The 12,538-nt window shown below is 45.5% G+C and overlaps 2 protein-coding genes across 2 annotated transcripts in view; one reads left to right on the top strand and one right to left on the bottom strand.

Annotated features, from left to right (window-relative positions):
- NDE1 (nudE neurodevelopment protein 1) overlaps positions 1 to 8,536 on the bottom strand; it is a 337,987-nt gene extending 329,451 nt beyond the window's left edge. Inside the window, exon 1 of the mRNA XM_082064748.1 lies at positions 8,531 to 8,536. The gene's annotated coding sequence lies outside the window, so the exon portion shown is untranslated. The remainder of the gene's footprint in view (positions 1 to 8,530) is intronic.
- Positions 8,537 to 8,753: 217 nt separating this feature from the next.
- On the top strand, positions 8,754 to 12,335 carry SOCS1 (suppressor of cytokine signaling 1). The gene is made up of 2 exons (XM_082064752.1): positions 8,754 to 8,965; positions 11,351 to 12,335. Exon 2 carries the CDS (start codon positions 11,426 to 11,428, stop codon positions 12,047 to 12,049), a length of 624 nt encoding a protein of 207 aa, XP_081920878.1. The 5' UTR covers positions 8,754 to 8,965; positions 11,351 to 11,425; the 3' UTR covers positions 12,050 to 12,335.
- Positions 12,336 to 12,538: the final 203 nt, after the last annotated feature.

Below are 12,538 nucleotides of genomic sequence, written 5' to 3'. Positions count from 1 at the left end.
AACCTTACCTTATAGACTCAGGGAGAGACGATGTAAACCTATTTACCTGGGAAGTCATTAGAGAAACCAAAGGATTTAAATTCACTTTCATCAGTTTATTGGTATTTCTTGGCATTCTTGCAGTAGGTGCTTAATTGCATGTTTTCCCTATAAAAGTTCTTGAGGGAAAAAGCCCCAACACTTGACATTTAAAGAACTGTATCTGCTTTTTCTTGAGAAGTTAACACATAGCTAATCTGAATTTTTGAAGTGGTGATTAGAGAAATCTAATTATGGAGCCCCAGGTTTCACATCACCTGAAGGCTGCATTAATTTGTGTTGAATGGGGCTGTAATATTGGGAATATACAGATCATTCTGTTTATTAATAGAAGTACACTCAGAACGTCATGGACATAGTTTGGTGCTGCTGCAGAAACTGAGAGGTTACTCAGGCCATACTGCATGTCCTGATATGAGACAGAGCCAGAACAGGACGGCTGGAGCAAACAGCTACAGAGAAGTACAAATTTGAACTGTTTGCCCATAAGAATAGTTCCAGCCACCTTACCAAACGGGTTTTCTCTGAATAAAGTTGTATTAGAATGACTTGTGGTTTGAGATCATTTGTCGCTACTCATACGTTCAGTAAGTTTTTGAAGGTCACCTTGGCAAGCTCAATTTGTGTATTTGAGTAAGCCTAACACTTCCCCCCAGACTCATTATCAGACACTTTGCCAGTATTTTGACGTTATTATGAACTGAAATAGATCTGCAATTGAAATACAACAAAGCATCTCTTTCCACTTTAAGATAACTGATAACAGGACTTCTCACAGTGTCAGAGGACAAAGCTACCCTTAAAAAATGAGTCATCACAGTCAAACCTCCCAACGAGCAATTCAGTGAGATGTCTCCAGACTCCAGCAGGAAATCCTCCAGGCTGGGCTCTCTTCCTGCTTTCGCATCCTCCGTTATCTAATTCACTGATCAGAGACAACAAGCATGCTAAGCTACACTAATTTTACATAATATAATAGTTCTTCTTAATTAATCCAGAAACACATGTGGTGAGGTCTGTATCTGACCAATATAGATCTTTCTAAAATTAGAGAATGCTCAATTAATATCTTTAGATGATGTTTCTAATTTACCACTTTAACACCAGATGCCAAAAATGCTACATTTAAAAGACTTCTGTCTTGCGTCAGAAATTGCCAGCTTATTCTGCCGATTCCTAGAAATTCTGCTGGAGTTGGAATATGGTGAAACTAACCTATTCTGAACACAGCTTGTTGCATTCACATGTGCAGCTGGCCCAGGTTTGCAATGAATCTGGAGAGGGAGAACGTCTGAAGAAAAAAGTCCAATTCTTTTTCCACAAGAGCAATTATGGTGGTTTTTTTGGTTTGGTTTGGTTTCCTTTCTTTGGCAAGTGAGGAATTAACATTTGGATTGTGAAGCAGACTGTTGAGCCACCTATCAGGACCAGGGACAGGTGAGGAACAGAAATCTGGCTAATTTCTCAGTACCTTGAAAAGTGAGAAAGTAAAATTCATATTAGCTATTTCTTGCCTAGAGCTTTGCAGATGTATGTTACATAACTAGCTAAGGCCATAAGACAATCATAAAATCTATATAGGATCTATCCATACAGTAAAAGAAAAATGTATATTCACTAGTTTCTCTTTGCTTGGTATAGGAGTTATTAGATACTGCAGGACCCTAATATTCCATCATCATAAGAATTTGGGTGGTTTATGACTTTGAGATTAGACTGCAACTGTAAAAAAGATCTGTCAATTAAGGCAGATTACAGTAATGACAGTGGGAATATGGAGGTAAACATATTATGCAGTACAAAAGCCCAGAAAAGGTGTTTTCTTGAGGCTGAGTATTAATAGTGATTTATTCAGATCCAGGCTTGATGACTTCAAAAATCCAACCAAGTCATCTGCAAGTGTCTCAGTGCACTATGAAAGGAACAGGATTGTCCACCCGGATCTGCAAGATGCTGCTTTGCCATCACCTTCGATTTCTCTGTGGGCAGCTTCTGTCTCCAATAACTCTATCGGTCTTCATTCACTTTAAGAACAAGACCATTTTTCCTTTTAATTTGGACTGTTGAATCTCTGTACATTCAAGAAAACTGAACTGAGATTTGGGTCCACTTGATCGTATTAAGAATAAATTTTAATCAGTTTCTGTGGACTGAAAACCAAAGGTGAGGGAACGTTTGAGTCATTTGCTCCACCTCACCCCAACCATAAAAATCTCCTCATATGTGTATTATGCTCATGAATGAAATGCACAGAAAGTGACTCCACAGCCTTTGAATTACTTCAGCAGAAGCTCAACATTTGCATGTGGTTTGAACAGACAGAATCATGGGAGCACCAGAAAGGGCATCGACACTGTTCACCTTTGGCAGCAAATGCAAATTCATAATCATGTAAATCACGCAAGACACGACCTAAACAGGCATTGAATACAAAGAGAAGTGGTAGAAAACGCCTGTAAGAATGGGCAGTCGAACTGAAGCAAAATTAGCAGCTGGCTCAGAAATTCCAGGTCTGTGTTCCTCCACCAGCACTGAACCCTCTGTAATCCAGTAAGTGCATCTGGAAGCCAAACCACCTTCACATGGTTCTGCTTTAAAATACCCAGTTCGGTATTCATAGCAGCAGTTGCCCTGTAAGAATGGCAGCCTGCTGCCTCTGCAATTAGCACCAGCATCATTTCTAGGGATGCAAAATTCCTCCATCAGTTGTGAGGTATGCACATACACACAGAACCAAGCAACACAAATCTCTCATTCATATGAAAAAAACACCAGAGCACAGGCTGCCCTTTCACAACGCTTTCACCAACAAGCCGAGGCTTTCCCTTTTTTTGGAGTTTTTTGCTTTTTTCTTCACTCAACTAATTACCAAAAAGGGTGGTTTTGTTTGGTTAATTGTTCAGCCTTTGAATTAATGAGACTAATGCAAATCTTGATTTGACTTTGTTAATATCAACAAAAGAACATCAGACAGGGTCCATTTAGTCTGGGCTCAAGGAAACCAGCATTAAGTGCCCCAGAAGGAGGAACTAACATAATTTAAAAGAAACAATTCCAGAATAGGCATCTTAGAAACTTTCATCATAGCCTCAGACAGTTAATTTATTACTTGAAGTATAACGGTTTGTATCTCTTAGAAAGATATATTTCAGACAATTTGGACTATGGAAAGGAATTTCTGGGAGGGAGAGGCTCAACTCTTACTCAGTTTTAGAGCACACTTAAACTTGCTTAACTTCCAAAAACCACAGCTTTTCATCCCAGCCAGTAGACATGTGGACTTTCTCACAACCAATACTCACAAGGATCCTTTTCAGAAGACAAAGCCACATGTTTCTATCACCCATCCTGGCTGAATGGGATCTGAGTTACAGATTGTCTGCAGAACAGCACCAGTTCCAGTTCAAACAGAAATCACTAATTCTGGACCAACTGTACCCCTTGTCTAGGTACGGCCATGCTGCTTATCAAGGCTTAAAAATGCACTGGCGAGGTCTCAAAATGTATTTTGTTCTTGGCATAAAGACTTGTGTATGCTGTGACAACTGTGTCACACACACATTGCCTTCGGTGATATTGAGCATGATCATTAATATCAGTGTAAAGCAAGTCATTTTTATAACCTTTTTACCTGGAAGTAAATGACTTAAAAGGACAAGAGGATGAGCCATATTCATCAGGCCCACTTTACTGTCTTTTAACTTAGAAAATGATAGTATGGACAGTATGGAAATGGCGATGTGTAAGGAAATGTCTAGTCACAATTTTTACATCTTTTGGGCATGTCCCATTTAATTACATCAAACTCTGACCTTAATACCCCGTTGAAGTGGGTGACAGAGGTTCACACTTCTCGCAGTGCTGCTGGTTTCAGCGCATCTGAAAGCAGACTCAAAAACAGTGCGGTGTCTAATTTACTTGCAAAATCAAAGAATTACAATTTCAGGGGTTTCATTTCAATGAAAATTCAGATTCTGGAGAAGAAAACAAAACCCACTAAAACAGGAAGGATGGTATTGTGGTTAAGTTTCTAATATGGGGCTCTGAAGACCTGAATTATGTTCCATTCCTGGCCCTTCTGCAGACTGTCTCGCTCTGTGACTTGAAGCAAATCAATCAATCTCTTGGTGCTTTAGTTCCCTTTTCTAAAGATGATGTTGCTGATTTGGTCAGTGTAGATAACAAGTGCTTTCATGTAAGAGCTACCATTTACAAAATCAGCACAAGAGAGGCTCTAACCTCAAAACACTAACAGTAAAACGTGTAACCCTATTTAACTGAGCTGTTCTTACAAGAAAGCAGCAATTTATTAGACTTGGAAAAATACTTTGATTACTCATTGGCAAGTGTCTTTATAACAATAACTGAGCTGATTTAACGTTCCTATATTAATTCCCACACTGATCATGCTCTTACCATACCAAATTCTAAACAATATGCTCTTCCACAGACACATTGGCCTGTTAATTAATCCAGCTTTGTAACAGAATAAGTGCCTGCTTCTATTCTCAAAAATTAGGAACAAAGCTGCAAAGGGGAGTGCCTGCTGATTTTCCAAGCCTTTCAGGTTTTTTATTCTTATTTCTTTTTCTGCAGAGGACTGTCCCTGCAGGGGGATGGATTCAGCGGGTGGAGTGCCCCCTGAGGGAATTTATACTGGGGAATACCATACATGGTATCACAACCTCCTCCCTCTTAGTGGTTTCAGAGGGTGAGGAAAGGTTTGGAGCATAAATAAAAGCAGCTCTGCCTGCATTACACTGCTGCTAGTAGGGCTAAGAGTGTGGGTTCTGAAAAACAAACTAACATACCAGGCAAATGTCTCATGTATCCTCAACATATACATTACTCTCCTACCTTGAAAACCTTCTTGAGAACCATGTTTTTTCCTTGCTGCCTCCTGGCATCCAGAGTGCCTTTAGCGTTTGCTGTTTCTAGACAGTGAGCTGTGCTCCTCCTGCACAAATGCCTAGCGGCTCCTCTGAATTTTCTGTCATTTTCCAAGGCAATGCTTACGAAATAGGGGTAAGGACTTTCACTTTTGACACAAGCAGAGTTTGTTCTTTATCCTAGCCTTTGGACCTTTACTGATATGACCCTTCAGATCAAAATTGTTTACTTTCCTGCCCCAAGAAACAAGGGGGGAAGGGGTGTGGGATAATGTCTCCCAATCATATTATTTCTCCCCAGGCTTTGCCTTTCTTTTCTGAGACAATCAGCAGGAAAGAAAGGGAACATAATTTTTTCTTCCACATGAAATGGTACTTTGTGAAGGCGAAAAAATAAGGCATTTCACAAGGATGGCTTACTTACCAAGCAGAATCTAATTCACCTTGCAATAAGCACTCATTAAGCTGACAGAGCACAGATCAGAATCACCTGAACTGGCAGCAATGCTTTCAACTTCAGTCATTTCTAGAGACCTTCTTTCTCTCCGTGCTCTGCCCAGCAGCTCTGCGCCAGCTCCAGCTTTACACCCTGCCCTCTCCTGGGTAGGGTCACCTCCCCTGAGCCTGTCCTGCTGGCAAGGAGCTCTTCCCAAGGCCCAGATTACGGGAGCTTTAAGTAGAGGGAGCGAAGATAAGCAAGGAAACAGAAGGATGGGAATGCGGGTTGCAAAAGGAAAAATGAGTGGGTAAAACTGAAGATATCCCAAGAAATCGCAACTTGTGGAACCCTCAAGTCTAAAACCCCAGCTCTTCCTATCACAAACTCTTCATTCACTGTACAAGTCTCCTTCACGCTGACGCCCACATTTTACGGCACCTTATGGAGCACCTTGGACCACTGTCATCGTGATTCACGTAGAGGTGGTATCAGGCTGTGAGCAGCAGCCCGGCACACTTGGCTTTTGGTGTCCGAGCTGGCAGGCTCACTGCATTGCCCATTCGAGCCATGCCAAGCTCCGAAGCTTTGCAACTCCATATTATTACCACATTCCTGCTCAATGAGGAAGACTTTTTCAACAGACGCTTTGTCAGCTACGCCACTCAGTACACAGCAGACAGGCTGCACGTGCACCTGGAGGATCCTTCTTTTCCCTGTGATCTTACAAAATTAAAAGTGAATGAGTTTTCCTGGCACACCTACAGCAACCTGCAGCCAACCCCCATCTCATCTGAGGAACAATCGCACCGCTGTACTTTTGGCTCTATGTACCTTGTTGTGACACCGTTAAGCACTTCAAATCTCTTTTCTTTGGAGGGGTGGCAGGGATGAAGGGAACTTTGTGTTGCCTAAGTAGATTTTAAGCTTTTAAGGGCAAGGGATGGTTGCACTACCTGTCTGGACACGAACTTATATAAAAGAGCCCTTGAATCTACTCACCACATGGAGCACACTACACCAAAGCAAATAGTGGCAAAACATTTCTCAATATTGCATGTTCAACTTCTAAAGTAAGTTTCAGTTCCACCATTCCTTCATGCTTTTGTTTTACACAGAAAAGCAGCTGAGCTTCCCTCCCCCAGCTGCTCACACCAAACCTTAGCTTGAGCTCAGTTGCTCAAAAATAGTTTGAAAGAGGATTCTGAACACAAAGTGAAGCTCTGTAGCAGGTCTTTAAGGTAATGATGAGCTCTGTTTCTCCAAATTCATGACAACTACTCTCACATGACAGAGCATAAGCAGTAAACTTTTGTGGCCAAAGCAGTTAGAGATTTCCAGGTTCACCCACCGTGAGGTGCTGTACTGCCATAAGGTAAATTCAGTCTGTGATCACACTGATCTTTAAAAAGAATATTCAGTCCCAAAGCAGGAAATGCACTCCCTCAGCTTCATCCCAAGTCCTGGCCAGCCCCTGTCCCCTCAATCACCTGACAGAAACATTTCCTTTTCATCCTTACAAAATATCATGTTGACTACTGTCCTGGTTTCAGCTGGGATAGAGTTAATTTTCTTCCTAGTAGCTGGTACAGTGCTGTGTTTTGGCTTTAGAATTAGAATAACATTAATAATACACTGATGTGTTAGTTGTTGTCAAGCACACAAGGACTTTTCAGCTTCTCATGCTGTGCCAGGTGCACAAGAAGCTGTGAAGGGGCACATCTGGGACATCTGATCCCAATGACCAAAGGGATATTCCAGACCACATGGCATCATGCTCAGCACCAACAGCTGGGGAAGACGGAGAAAGCAGGGGGATGTTCTCAGTTAAGGCATTTTGTCTTCCCAAGTTACTGTCAGGCGTGATGGAGCCCGGCTCTCCTGGAGATGCTGAACACCTGCCTGCGCTGGGAAGTGGGGAATGAATTCCTTGTTTTGCTCTGTTTATGCACAGGGCTTCTGCTTTACCTATTAAACTGTCTTTAGCTCACAAGTTTTCTCACTTTTACCCTTCCAATTCTCTCCAAACAATGGGGGGGATGAGTGAGTGGCTGTGTGGTGCTAAGTTGCTGGCTAAGATTAAACCACAACAACTGCAAGAGGATAAACGTCCTCCTTCTGCTCCTGATGTAAAGAAGCATTCTGACTGCAAAGCCCATATGTCGTACTGCATGTCTCAAATCACATGTGCTCTGGAAGTAGTACAGTACCTTCATGTACTGATTCCAGATTCAAGAGGCAGTGGAATTCTTCACAAAGTTTCTGTATTTTTGCACATCTACCAAATTAATTACTGTGCAAGGTGCATATTAGGACACTTGGTTTCCAAAAAGACAAGGAATAATCAAAAGAAAGACTTACTGGCTTTTTAGAGAGATGCTGGTTACCACTTTAAGAAACATCCTCTTTGGAAGAAAACATGCTTTACTGGGGCTTGCTTAAGAGAGCACATAAGACACTGGTTTGGTACTTGAGGTTTCAAATCTCCCTCTGGGTGAGCAGAATAGCATCCCAAGCCTCCTGCACTGGCTCTTGGCAAGGTTATAAATACAGCTGGGGATTTGAACAGTTACTTTTAAATCTGATTACTCTGTAGAAAACCCCAGGGAAATTCTGTTTTGAGAACTCAAAACCCAGTGTAGCATCTGCACAATCCTCTCAGTGGAATGATCACAGACTTCCCTGAATGTTTTTCTCACTTAAAAAATTATTATTGGTCTAAATCTGCTTCCTGCCTTGGACACTAACGGTACATATTAGGCCCTCTCCCCCGTTCTGTCCATGCTGACCTGCTAGCTTTGAGGAGAGCCGCTATCTTCACCTTACAACTCCCCACATTGTGTGCTTGCTTTTCTCGCCATGTTTTCCGCACGTTTCGAGCAGCCGCCAGGTAGGAGCCTCATCCATCACCTACCTCCGGTGTTCCCCGAGCCCTCGTGTGCTCGGCGCCGCAGCAGCGCCTCCTGCAGGCCAGCCTGGCCCCGCGCCCGCCGCCACCCACGGGCACCAGCCGTCGGCACCGCCGCCTCGCCCGGGCTGTCCATAAAAACACAAAGAGGAAAAGTAAAACCAGATGTAGTTGGACAGAAGGAACGGGGTCACCCGAGGCCGGAGACCACCAGCGGCAGCGCGGCGGAGAGCCCGCGGGGCGCAGCCGCGGCCCCACCGCCGCGGCTCCGCAGCGGGGGCAGCTCCTGCCCGGGACCGGCGCTGCCCGTGGCGCTCCGGCAGCTCCGGGCGCTCGGCTCGCAGCCCAGGCAGCCCGGGCACTGCTCGGCGTTGACTCATTTGGAAAGCGAAAGTGAAGCGAAGGCCACGTGTTTTCCGAGAAGGCGGGGAAGAGCCGCAGGGAAGCGCCGCCGCGTTAAATAGAAAGCAGAGGCGATGAGCGGGCCCAGAGCGCTGGAGCTGCCGCCCGCCCGCGCGCCCCGCGGGAGCCCCGGCTCGCTGCGCCGCCAGGCAGGGCCCCCGCGCGGAGGATGCTCGGCCGCCCGCCCCGGCCAGCACTAACCGCCGCCGCTGCGCCGGGCCCGGCGCGCCTCTGCCCGCAGCCCGCTGCGCGCTCCGGGGACGGCGCCCACCCGCGGAGCCCCGGGCCGAGGTAAGAGGGGGCTCGTTACCGCGACCGCGGCGGCCTCGCGAATCGCGACGTGCACCGAAACGCTCCTGAGCCGCGGTTCGGAGAGGTCAGATTTCGGAGGCATCAAGAGAGCCTTGCCTGCTGGGCAAGAGCGTGCTGGCTGGGGGGTGGGGGGCGAGGTTGCCTTTTTTGTTGTTGATTTTTTGGTATTTTGGTGGTTTGTTTGGTTTTTTTCCTCCCGTTTTGGCTCCGTGTCTGTGCTCAAGGCGGAGCTCTGGTGCCAGCTGTAGCAGGACAGGGGGAAAAAAAAAATAATAATAAAGTGAATATGCCGTGTTTTTTGCCCGGCACCGCTCGTCTGCAGGGACCCCGCGCCCTCGCCACGCGGTGGGGACGGGAGCAGCCCCCGGGCTGGAGCGCGGCGGCCCAGGCGGGCCGGGCCCCGCCGAAGGGTTTGCTCCGGCCGAGCCCAGGCAACTCTTGTACCGGCGCCAGCTCTGGCTTTCGGGCTCTGAAGGCTGGCGTGCCCCGTGTTTGCTCCGTGCCCTCTGGAAAGGCGTCGCAAACTCTCTCTTGGCGGTGCGTGGCTTCTACAAGGGAGCGCTGCCGTTTTTAAAGTCGGGCTTAGTGGTTATTTCTCACCAGCGTGCCGTGGAATTTAATTTTTGTTAAATACTGAGCGAAAATCCTGGCCCGCTAATTGGAAAAACTGACATCAGTTTCCTTTTTCTGTACAAAGAAAGCCCAATGCTACTTTCAGTTTGTTGGCAGCATAAGGATTTTATAACCCTCTTTGCTGTTTGAGGAGGTAGCATGACCACCAAAATGAATCACAGAATCATAGAACAGTTTGTGTTGAAGGGACCTTCCAAGCTCCCCCAGTGCCCCTCCTGCCATGACAGGGACATCTTCACCAGCTCAGGTTGCTCAGAGCCCCGTCCAGCCTGGCCTGGGATGTCTCCAGGGATGGGGCATCCACCACCTCTCTGGGTAACCTGGGCCAGGCTCTCACCACCCTCATTGTAAAAAAAAAAAATAAAATAAAATAAAAAAAAATTGTTTCCCTAAAACCAAACATCAAGTTTTTAAATGAGCACAGACAGGAATACAGCTGCATCCTTTCTTTGAATTCCTCATTAGCATGTTACCCTGAACTTTAAGATAGCTGAGGGATTCATTTCTGAGAATACTTCAAGGTTTCTCAACAAGCTGCTGCTGCAAATCTATCTATGACTATAGGGATAAACCCTAAAATCTATGGTTGCCAGTAAGGTCAAGGCAGCCAGCGGAGATGTATCGAACCACACTGTCAGAGGGAGACATTTCAGGCCAAACTCATTCCTGGTGCAGCGCTACTAATTCCTTTGAAGTAACACGAGGGATGAATTTAGTCCCTCACGCTGAAAGATATATCAATAGGAAGCAATTTAGATTGGGCTACTTAAAGTGCATGTAATACAAAAAAGAGAGAGAGAGACAGACTGAGGAGTAATGCTTGAAGGGTTCACAGAGGTTGATTTGTGTAAGCTACTGAGGCTGTAGCATTGCTGCCCCAAGGGAAAGTTGGGGGAATGGGATTTATGGCTGAGCCTCGGGTTAACAGGAGAGATGAAGTAGTTTTAGGATTACTGTGTAAACTGGCAGTGCTACAGGCAGCCCTTCCAGGTTACACTTCAGTCATACAGTGGCACCTATTCGCCTCACCCTCTTCCTCAATTATCTGGAGACATACCCAGCTGCCGAGTTTACATTTCCTTCCCCTGCTTTCCCTTTTTCACACGATGCATCAAATAATGATGTTGCCATCGGGGAGGGGAAAGAGGGAGATGCAGAGAAATTGGTCACTCAGTTGTAAAACCTTGTTGCTTTGTTCTCTGGAACTTGAGAATCTGATGGAGTGTGCACAAGACAACTTCTCACTGAGCGGGTCCTGGCACTTCACTCTGTGTCCTGATACCTGTCTGTGGGCTCATAGCAGGGAAACCACGTTATCCTCCTTAGCTGTTAATCATAGAATCACTTTGGTTGGAAGAGACCCTCAAGATCATAGAGTCCAACCATAACCTAACTCTGGCACTAACCCACGTCCCTGAGAACCTCATCTATGTCTTTTGAACACCTCCAGGGACAGTGACTCAACCACTTCCCTGGGAAGTCTGTTCCACTGCTTCACAACCTTTTCCATGATCCTAGCTAAATATTTTTGGAGCTTTTGGACTTTGCTATAGTGATAGACTGGTAATCTTGTCAGAAAGCAAGCAGTCATTTGCCCAGTGTAAACTGGCAAATGAATATTTTATTATTTTATAATGGGTGGGAGGCATGTGAGTAGAAAACTTGGTCATTCAGAGACCGCAGCTGCTTTTCTCTGGGGATCTCACATTGTGTCTCTCTTTGGCATTTCAGAATAGCTGCTGGAAAGCTGCCCTGCCGTAGCCACTGACGCTATGGAAGACCGCATCCGCTGGTCTAGGCTGTAGGATGGTAGCGCACAGCAAGGTGTCAGCAGATAATGCAGTTGCAGCAGACCCGAGATGTCTACTTGACCCTCCAGCACGGGATCGTTCGCAGGCTCGAGGCTACCACGGCTCCGGCCGGCCCAGCACTGTGCAGGCACAGAGCAACACGCACTTCCGAACCTTTCGCTCGCAAGCGGATTTCAGTAGCATCACTCGAGCAAGCAGCCTGCTGGATGCCTGTGGCTTCTACTGGGGACCTCTGACTGTCAGTGCTGCCCATGAGAAGCTGAAGTCTGAGCCCGAGGGCACCTTCCTCATCAGGGACAGCACACAAAAGAATTGCTTCTTTGCCATCAGTGTTAAGACTGCGACTGGGCCCACCAGCATCCGGATAAACTTTCAGACAGGGCGTTTCAGCCTGGATGGCAGCAAAGAGACTTTCGACTGTCTTTTCAAGCTCCTGGAACATTACCTGAGGTCCCCGAGGAAGGTCCTGGTTACCCCCCTGCGCAAGGTCCGCGTGCAGCCCCTGCAGGAGCTCTGCAGGAAGAGCATCGTGAAGACTTTTGGAAGGGAGAACTTAAACCAGATCCCACTCAATCCTGTTTTAAAGGACTATCTGAAATCCTTCCCGTTTCAGATATAAGTACAGCATTAACTGTAGAGGGACATGTAAGAGATGTGTAAAGAAATCCAGCTTTCTGGGTTTTTAAACATGTTTGACAGTGAGCAAACTTATTTTTGTAGCAATTTACTGTATTTTGGGATAGAGCTTGAACACTTGACTTCTTATGTTTACAGAAACTGTTTGCACAAACCTGGGGTTTTAAAACCCTGGCATAATTTTTCTGCCAAGCAGAATATTTTATTATTTTATAATATTTTTAATGATATTAACATAATAAACTTTATTGTGGAAGTTTTTAAAAAAATAGTATCTCTGGTTTTAGTTTTAAAGGCTCTGGTACATATCCTGCTGACCAGTTTTAACTGCTATTACAACTGAGTGTGTAAGTGCAGACGACAGGCCTCCACATGGTCCTGCTCTCTACCCTACTGGACTAGCCTGTTTTAGTGCTAGTTCAGCTGACAGAAGATTCCTGCCACAAAAAACCTAAAATAGAAAGAAACAAGC

This window comes from Streptopelia decaocto, assembly GCF_964273445.1.
Source record: "Streptopelia decaocto genome assembly, chromosome: 13".
NCBI lineage: Eukaryota > Metazoa > Chordata > Aves > Columbiformes > Columbidae > Streptopelia > Streptopelia decaocto.
The sequence above is the reverse complement of the archived record's forward strand: the minus strand, read 5'-3'. Positions and strand labels throughout refer to the sequence as shown.

Coding starts and splice junctions, on each gene's coding strand:
- SOCS1 (XM_082064752.1), top strand. CDS start 11,426: ATGGTAGCGCACAGCAAGGTGTCAGCAGATAATGCAGTTGCAGCAGAC.